The following is a 9473-nucleotide window of genomic DNA, read 5'->3' as shown; positions in this document are numbered from 1 at the left end:
CCATTCCAAAAGATGCGTTCCAGCAGTGTTTCCAGCAATGGCAGGAACGCTGGGAGAAGTGTATACATTACCAAGGAGACTACTTTGAAGGGGATTAGGGTTTTGTACCTCAAAGTCAATAAATTTATTTTTGCTGACCAAAGGTCCGATACTTTTTGAACAGACCTTGTAGACAAAGATTTATATTTTAATATTGGATAGTTGTTTACTGTGTTCATATTATTGTAAACCTATATAAATCTATCCTCTATTTCCAATGCTCCATCATAATGAACTTCAAAAATAAATTTGGCTCAATTCAACCTCTGAATGAGACGATTGGGATTTTTAACAGAGCTGTAGAGCATACCCATAGGAGCAAAAAAATCAAAAAAACCATACTTCTACAAGAAACCCTTTGTAAGATACAGCCTGCCAAGATTGTGTGTTGCGTCGTTCCACTAAAACTATTGTGTTTAACTATTTAGCCCATGCAACTATGCCAGCTTGAGTAGTCCACTTGACTGTTTGTGGAGTACGTGATGTTATATAGTTTTGGGGATGAGCCCCACATTCCCAGGTGCTTCAGTGTGAGTGCTAGCAAGCCTTGATGACACAGAGCATGGAGAATAGGCAGTATACTGATGCATGTAAAAAACTGACCTTTGGAGGGGAATATCTTGCAAATGATCACATGTACAAGTATGATCTTTTGATTTTTTGCTCATTTAGGGGGTCTACAATTCTCAGGGGTGTGAAACCCCTCATTCAGAGCTTGAATATTACCATAAATATTGCCTAGGGTTTCAAATCCTAGGGCCACCATCAAGTCATAACTTGAACAAATAAAAAAATCATATAGCCTATTTTAAACTATTAAAAGCCAGAAATTTTACAAAATAAGAGATGATTCTAAAATGAGAGGAAAAAAATGAGAGGGAAAAAAGGTTCATAAAATTTAGAAAAAACTTGTAAAAGATCTTCATCACATTTTACTTTTAACACAAACATTTCAAAGGAACAGTATAAAAAAAGATATTCACAATTAATGAAAAAATTCCATAAATGCAAAGCATACAATTTATGACTTTGTCAATTGTGAACATTATTTTTCATTGTTCCTTAAAATATTTGTTTTAAAAGAATAAATAACTGCTTTTTCAATATCTTTTATAACCTTAAATAAAAAGTAAACAAGCATCCTCTTTTGGAAGTTTCTGCAATGCTAAGAAATATCTTTGGAAAAAACTGACAAGGATATCACCAGGGATGGTTCTCTCCAAGTTCACAAAGTTTGATAAATATCCTGGTAATACCCTCCTAGTAACCTACGGTAAAGCCACTCATATAAATCTAAAGCATTCATAAGAATAAATTAATTTAAAGTTTTCTATGTTCCTTTTATACTGTGTTGTATCAACAAAGTGTCAGCAACAGCAAAATTGAGTGAATAAGGTGCTCAAATATTGTGTGTTTTGCAAGTTTAAATCTTATCTTTTAAATTTTTTTCTAATCTGCTTTGAAGTGAATTATTCTTCAATGTATGTTTTTAATTTTTAACAAAAACTCTCTCAATGTGTTCATGCTACTATGTGAATAAGTCAGGAGTAGATACAAAGTGAACTTTCTATGCATTTGATATTTTTTGCTAACATAATAAACACAGAGAAATAACAATCATGGAAAATGTAGAAATAACTTAAAATTTCTTCATTGCATAAAAAATATTGTAATCGCAAAATACAAAGTTTCATTATTAAAAATTTTTTAAAATAGCAATGCATTGCACAATAATCCATTTGAACACATTAAGAGAAAAAAAATTGAAAGAATAAGATTCAAACCGGCAACATGCATTATAGTAGTCATGCATCTTATCCACTTGACTTTGTTGTTCCTGACATTTTACAAATACAAAACTGTATGCAAGGAGCATACAAAACTTTAATTTTTCTTGCGAATGCTTGAGAGTTGCATTGAGTGGCTTTACCATGAATTAATGGGAGGATAAGAACCACAATATACACATATCCCTTGTACAATGCTGTCTCACTCTAACACAGAGAACTTGGGAAAAAATCTGTACAAAATTTCAAATTTTTAAGTGCAAACTTTATTATCCAATTTTTTTTTTTCAAGTAAGCATGTGTATTGTCTCAAATTTACCTATGAATTTTACAATACTGAAATTTTCAATGTGCATTGTGCCTTTCGTCACATTTACTTTAATGAAAATTGATAGTGCAATTTTTTCTTCCTTGTTCTAGTTTCCTATCAACCTGGTACTGTTGACGTTGCTTTCAGACATTAGCTTTTAAGACTGTCACTGTATTTTAGTTTTATAGATTAATCTTCATATATTTTTAAAGTTTATTTAAATATTTTTAGCTGCTATTAAATTTTTTAAATATAGGTAATCATTTGAAAAGTGACAAATGAAATACAGCAGTATCTCAGTACACAAACCATTCCCAACTCAAACAATTCAGTATTCGAATTCAAATTCTGGAAAAAAATAGTATACTTTTAACATTTAGAACATCATCCTGTTTTGCATTAGTCCTTCGTTTCATATAGCACAGATTCCCATAACTCGACACTTTTTCGGAATGTAACTATTGTGTTATATAAGGTATACCCATATACAGGGCAGGCCCGAGAAGTAGCAGAATCTGATGCAAGGTTGTTGTACTGGGCCTTTTAATAAATAATTAACAGTTTCAAACAACAAAATATTTTAATGATAGACATGCCATCCGTTAAATAGGTTAGCGAAATTTAGTTAACTTAGCAAATGAAATGATCAATTTTTAAATTATGCAAGAGTTGGATCATGCAGGATGGCGGGACCTTATGCTGTCGCACCGTTCACCGACCGGCCCTGCCTGTATATAGTACTAAACTCAGCAAAATCGGGTCATCTTTAGCATTGCCTCGTTGTAACTTCATAAATTTGAATTAGAGGGTCTCGTGTACAGTTTTGACGACCAGGCATTTTTTTTCAAAGGAATTCTTAGGGAAAATCCACCGGTATCTTCGTTCGTTTTTTTAATGAGACCTCCGATGGATTTTAAATGCTATCAAAACTGTCGAAAGAGGGCGCGCCCCCACCAGTGGGCGAGTGGTCTCCGTTGCCGCTCATCGTAGTGGTGACCAGACCCTGAAGACTGGGAGGTTCGTCGTGGGTTCGCGCCACGGTCGGACAGGCTGGCTGCTTGGAGTTTTCCGGGTTTTCTCCTTGCCTATAACGACTGAATAGGAGGCCAGTTCCCCATAAAAGTCCTCCCGGAAGGATTTATTTCCCGCGCGTACGTATGGCTGTTCGATACAGCCGGCTAATCGGTCGCCTAGCGATCATACACATACACAAGTCTACTCGGAGAAAGAGCCTACATTGAGCTAAAATCTCCATATAAACACCATCGAAGAAGAAGAAAGAAAAGAAAGAGGGCGCCAGCTCATTATCGAGACAAGATGGTGGCACACACCGGTGGATAATTCTCTTAGGAAAAGCATTTTCCTATCGTTGAATGCATCCAAATCTTATCAATAACGTTTTTATTACCGCACAAAATATATTTCGAGCTAATTATGGTACCACTATTATAATATATGTATATAATCTGGACTTAAAGAATTTACGCTGATATTTACCAACATTTTTCGGCACCATTTTTCTGTATTAAATATTTGAAGTGTTGTGAATTTAAGTAATATTTACCCATTTTAAGTAGCACATCCGCTATACAACGATCCCACTTCTCCCCAAGTTCATCTTCTGATCTCTTCCCCATTTCGCTCATATTCTACGATGGAACTACGCCCTCTGCCATATTACACACGACAATTTCAAGTTGAAATATTTTTTAAAATATTTCCATATTAAATGTTTTCATAATTTAATTAAGAAACTAAAGAATATTACTTGAATATTTAAAGAATTTTTTTAAAAATATATTTAAAGCTTTAAATGTTTTATTAAAAATTAATGAGAGATAAAAATCGTTGATAAAAGTTGGAATTACGATAAGAAACGATCCTTTGGAAAGACTCTCCTCATTCGTTAAAAAATTCAATTCAGTCGGAATTAATGGCTTTAGTCTTTAATTAGAAATCTCTCTGATAGAAAATACACACACACATACACACACAAAAAAAAGGATTACTAATTGAAAATATACTGGCGGAAATATTTCTAAAAACTAATGACGAAGCTATGAGAAAGAAGCTTCTCTTTGTGAATTGACCAAAATGAACTATTTATTGGAGTCTAAATTGAAGAAAATTATTTAAATAAAAAATGTTATTCTTGTTATACAGTATTTGTAATCGCGTTTAAAGTGGCATCGTACAATTGCATCAATTTTTATGTGTATCAAAACATTAGATATATATTTACTAATTATAATAAAATATTTTATAACCCCGATAATTCTGCCGCTGGTATTTTTAATTTTATATGCCAAAATTTTGAATAATTTTTTCGATTGAAAATCCGTCTCTAATTAGAACTGCGAATCGAACATTAACGTTACCTTCTCTAAATATCGCATTTCACACAGACCATCAACGAAAAATTAATAGCGTTTTCCGACCGTAAGAATTCGATTCCTTAGCCACTTTGACTATTCGGCTGTTATAGTTCCACATTATCCGGATTTTTTTATCCGTTCTCGTTTAAGCCGCGCTACTCAAGATTCTATCGTATTTATGATTTCATAAACTGTCAAGTCCGTGATGTCAAAAAATTAGATAAGCACTAGATTTTATGTAAATTTGACTGCTGATTTTAATGGTAACTATAATAAGTTTCCGAATTAGAACAAAACAGAAAAAAACAATGAAAATGGGAGGTTAGTTTCCAAAACAGCCATACGTGTATTTTGCGCGAATTACTTTTTCAAACCTTTGTTAGAAAAGCTTCTCCAAGAAATTTAGACTTCTTATAATGTTCTTTCTCTACATCTGAAAATCATTAATGTTTCAGCAAATTGTTTGTTTCTTAGGAGGCTCAAGAAAATGTGAGGATCCATCCCTGGTATAGACGTTTCCACATCAAAAGGGATTTAGGAATTTTCATAGTTAAAACCGAAAGAGGATTTTTAGAATACCCTTTTTGATTCCTTTATATCATGGCGGAACAAAAATGAAGTCAGAGACAACAGAGAAACCGACACAGAGAATAAACAGATTGAGCCAGGAAGAAGCGACCATTCTTTCTCCTTGAATTTCTGACTTTTTAATTTAAAGGATTTCTTTCCTAAATTTTTAATTTGATCGGTTAATCAATTTGACACTTCCGTTCGACTTCGTCTGCAAGTGCTGATCCAACTTTCAAACTTGCGCTCGTATCTCACGCGATGATATTTTCTTTTCGACGGCTAAGAATGTTTCTTTATGTCTTCATTACTTACAACGCGACAATTTTGCTTGCAAAGGAATACTACATTTATTTCCAAATTTTGTCATGTCTACGAGAGTCAGAGTCAAAGCTCGATTTTTCCGATTGATATTGTAAACATTCCGATCCCGTTAGTTCGCGTCGAACCGTGACCTCATGGGGCTGCAATTTGAAAAAATTGTAGATCTATAAATTCCCTCTGTCGTCCATCCGCTGTATTAATCTCAAGAACGAAGTTAGGTGAAATCTGAGATCAAATATGGAAACCTTAGGAACAAGACTCCTCAATTAACTATATATGAACATCGGATGTAAACCAGATATCACGTTTTTCCAATTCAAAACTCCCTCGCCCTGAAAGCAGTTAATAGATGACCGGCACACTCTATTGTTAAAGATGTTACCAATGTTTAATAGTTTTATCCAGTAGGCCACTGGTGGGCCGCTAGCAATTTGAATGTCACATCTTTGTACTTGTGGAGATTCTTCGAATATTATGACACACACTTTATGTCTCTGAGAACCAATTTTTATTGTTTTACAAACGTTTTCAACCTGATCTACAGGCCATCGTCAGGTATTTTGAATTCTCTGGAACGTAACAAATAGTATAAATATGTTAAAATAAAATAAAATAAAATACAAATACAAATATACGAACACAATATACATAATTATATCGACAAAGTGCGCGTTACGTATTATATTTTATTGCGTTATTTTTGATCACCGATAGTAATCCTGTGGCATCTTTATGGTTTAAACATTTGCCATTAAGGCTGGATCTAAATATTTCAAACTTCTCTATAGTCATTGGTAGTTTTAAAAAATTCATCTTAGGTCATGATAAAAAATATGAAAATATCAAAATGATATTTATCTTAATATATATTTTTAAAAATGATATCAATTATTATAATTTTAAGCCAGTTTAAATATATTTACACAGTTTTGAAAATATATGTATTTTATTGAAAAATACAGTATGATGGGAGAAAAACATAGGTCCTAATTCAGTAGATGGCGTTTCCCAGAATTTTTCGAATTTAAATTTTAACTTCTTAAAACAATTTTTTCACGATTGGAAAGAATCGAAAACTTTACCAAGAAATATTTTAAAATATTAATAGAAAAATATGGAAGTTTTAGTAGAAATGCTCAACCGAATATCCGTGAAATTGCATTCCAACAACAAGTACACAAGAATTCTCGGCAAATTAGAGCAGAAATGTGGCTGCAACAGATTTTTCATCGTCAAATGTACCTTTCTTTATCGTAAATTTTGTTAATTTCGAATTAATAACCGATTATTCTTTTTATTATTATTCAGTTTTAATGATTATACTAGCTGTATACACCGCAGTTGGTTATGAAAATGAATTTGTCTGCACTTTCACATCGATCGTCTATCCCATTTACGCTTCGTAAGTTTTAATTGTAGAGTATTTACTTTTTCGAATTTCGTAGCTTCTTATGTAACAGAATATTTAAATGCAGAATGAATGCGATTCAAAGAGAAACACCACGAGATACAGAAATTATACTGACATATTTGGTGATATTTGCATTAATTTATCTGTTTGAAAATTTATTTGACGCCGTAATGACTTTGATTCCTTATTATTGGTTGATGAAGGTAAACATCACTCTAAATTCTTTATATACAGAGTGGCCATTATTAGTTTCTATATTCAGAGCAGTCTGTAGCTGTAACTAATAAGTGAATTGACACCAAATTTTGTATACAGACTAAGCAAAGGATGTGGTAAAGGATTTTAAAAAATGTTCAAAAATTTCAGGTCTGGGACGCTTTGGCATACGGTTTATTACGGAAACGTTGCAACATTAGCAGGCAAAGAATTGTATTACACTATACGTCAAAAACATCCCTGGAAAACATTTACGATCAGTTGTAGGACATATTGTTCATCCTTCAAATTTTATACCTGAACAACGGGACACATATTGAATAAAATTACTGACAGCAGTAAATAGCCTCTGCAGAAGGCATGTCCCTTATGGAACAAATAAATGCATTTTTAGTTGTTTTTAGTGTATTTTTCCTTTAAGTGCTCCAACGGAAATTTTGATTTTTGAATTAAAAATCATTTTGCAAAATCTCTTTCTGCGTCCTTTCTATGTGTATACAAATTTTGGTGTCAATTTGCTTATTGGTTACAGCTCTGAATAGAGAAACTTTAATTATGACCACCTTGTACTGTACTTCACGTCGAATTCTATTCGTTTCACATTCAAGAAATTATTTTTCAGATGTTATTCCTGATCTGCTTCGCTCCAGTTTCTATCATTATTTCTCTATCGAAACGTCTTGAGTGTACTGATGACAAGTATTTTAGTAGAGAAACGCAACGGTTCTGATTTGGATAATGAACTCGCAACAAAATCATCCTAAATGAAGACAGACAGTTGTAAACAAGAAGATTGTAGAGTTGAAAATTCCGATCAGGAGGAAGATTTTTAAGTAGTTAATGCTCGGAAAATAGGATGTGATGTGTTTAAATTAAATATTTAGTCATACTTCAACTTCGACAGGTTTTACAAAATTATTTTTGAATAAAAGTGATTTATTAACATAAAAAATCTCAATGGGAACTAACGTGACTTAGATTTTTGTTTCAATCAGGTTCAAAAACACTTCAGAGCCAGTTAAATTTAAAACTTAATGTATATATTGAAAATAAACGTATGTACAGTTACAATTAAAGTTCACATATAAGAATTACAAACATTAGATATTAACAAAGTTCGAGGTAATCATCCACTGCAACAGGTCCGTCGGAAAAGCACCTTGCGACGTACAAATTCAAAGTCCACAACAATACAACAAGATGAGGCAATCTTCTANCTCTCGTTCGGTGTGGGCAAGGATGCAAACGAAAAAGCGTCGCTTCGTAAGAGATGCGAACGACTTTTACGATCAGTTGTAGGACATATTGTTCATCGCCTTCAAATTTTATACCTGAACAACGGGACACACATAGAATAACATTACTGACAGCAATAAATAGCCTCTGTAGAAGGCATGTCCTTTACGGAACAAATAAATTCATTTTTAGTTGTTTTTAGTGTATTTTTCCTTTAAAGTGCTCCAACGGATATTTTGATTTTTGAATTAAAAATCTTTTTGCAAAATCTCTTTCGGCGTCCTTTCTATGTGTATACAAATTTTGGTGTCAATTCGCTTATTGGTTATAGCTAAACAGTGCTCTGAATAGAGAAACTTTAATTATGACCACCTTGTACTTCACGCCGAATTCTATTCGTTTCACATTCAAGAAATTATTTTTCAGATGTTATTCCTGATCTTCTGCTTCGCTCCAGTTTCTAATAATCTTTCATTATTTCTCTATCGAAACGTCTTGAGTGTACTGATGACAAGTATTTTAGTAGAGAAACGCAATGGTTCTGATTTGGATAATGAAGTCGCAATAAAATCATCCGAAATGAAGACAGACAGTTGTAGACAAGAAGATTGTAGAGTTGAAAATTCCGATCAGGAGGAAGATTTTTAAATAGTTAATGCTCGGAAAATAGGATGTGATGTGTTTAAATTAAATATTTAGTCATACTTCAACTTCGATATATGTTTTATAAAATTATCTAAATACTATATATATAATTACTTGTCCTGACTGACTGACTGAGTCACTGATTCATCATCGCCCAGAGCAAACCGCTGAACCTAAACAGGTGAAATATTGTACACAGTTAGGGTACGTCATGGCAACGCACACTAAGAAGAAATTTGTCGAAATTCTCCCGCGGTGGAAAGAGAGAGAGCATTTCATTTCAGACATTGTGATAAATATTCTTATATATTTCGATTTTTTAACCAAATGTTCGAACCGTTTTAAATTCGAATTTGTTAGTTGCTATTGATAGATTTTTTTAAAATAAAAAACAGTTACATTTCATGAAACGAACGATCTTCTTCTCAGTTTGAATATAGAAAGATCTATATTTGATTGTTTCGTGTAAAATACATACACGATATTTTCTATCGGTCAGGTGAATTCATAAAATTTGCTTATTTAATATACTAATTAACGTTTACGTAACTAAACCATAACAC

General features: G+C 32.8%; 2 protein-coding genes across 2 annotated transcripts in view; one reads left to right on the top strand and one right to left on the bottom strand.

Moving 5' to 3' along the window:
• The window catches only part of LOC111612860 (MICOS complex subunit Mic10-like), a 10903-nt gene extending 7105 nt beyond the window's left edge, over positions 1-3798 (bottom strand). Inside the window, exon 1 of the mRNA XM_023354133.1 lies at positions 3701-3798. Within this exon, the coding sequence (XP_023209901.1) occupies positions 3701-3782 (82 nt within the window). The 5' untranslated portion in view covers positions 3783-3798. The remainder of the gene's footprint in view (positions 1-3700) is intronic.
• A 2580-nt stretch (positions 3799-6378) lies between these two features.
• Positions 6379-8237, top strand: LOC111612859 (protein YOP1-like). The gene is made up of 4 exons (XM_023354132.1): positions 6379-6640; positions 6711-6804; positions 6878-7016; positions 7652-8237. The coding sequence occupies exons 1-4, from the start codon at positions 6517-6519 to the stop codon at positions 7757-7759; spliced, it is 465 nt and encodes a 154-aa protein (XP_023209900.1). The 5' UTR covers positions 6379-6516; the 3' UTR covers positions 7760-8237.
• Positions 8238-9473: the final 1236 nt, after the last annotated feature.

The sequence above is a fragment of the Centruroides sculpturatus genome, unplaced genomic scaffold, assembly GCF_000671375.1.
Source record: "Centruroides sculpturatus isolate CEXI.00-Female unplaced genomic scaffold, Cexi_2.0 scaffold1689, whole genome shotgun sequence".
NCBI classification, from domain to species: domain Eukaryota; kingdom Metazoa; phylum Arthropoda; class Arachnida; order Scorpiones; family Buthidae; genus Centruroides; species Centruroides sculpturatus.
Note: the sequence above shows the minus strand (reverse complement) of the source record. Positions and strands in the feature narration are given on the sequence as shown.

Excerpts from the sequence above, each read along its gene's own strand:
- LOC111612859 (XM_023354132.1), top strand. The coding sequence starts at position 6,517 with ATGGAAGTTTTAGTAGAAATGCTCAACCGAATATCCGTGAAATTGCAT. Across the intron at positions 6,805-6,877 it reads GTCTATCCCATTTACGCTTC|AATGAATGCGATTCAAAGAG; the intron begins GTAAGTTTTAAT and ends ATTTAAATGCAG. Across the intron at positions 7,017-7,651 it reads CTTATTATTGGTTGATGAAG|ATGTTATTCCTGATCTGCTT; the intron begins GTAAACATCACT and ends ATTATTTTTCAG.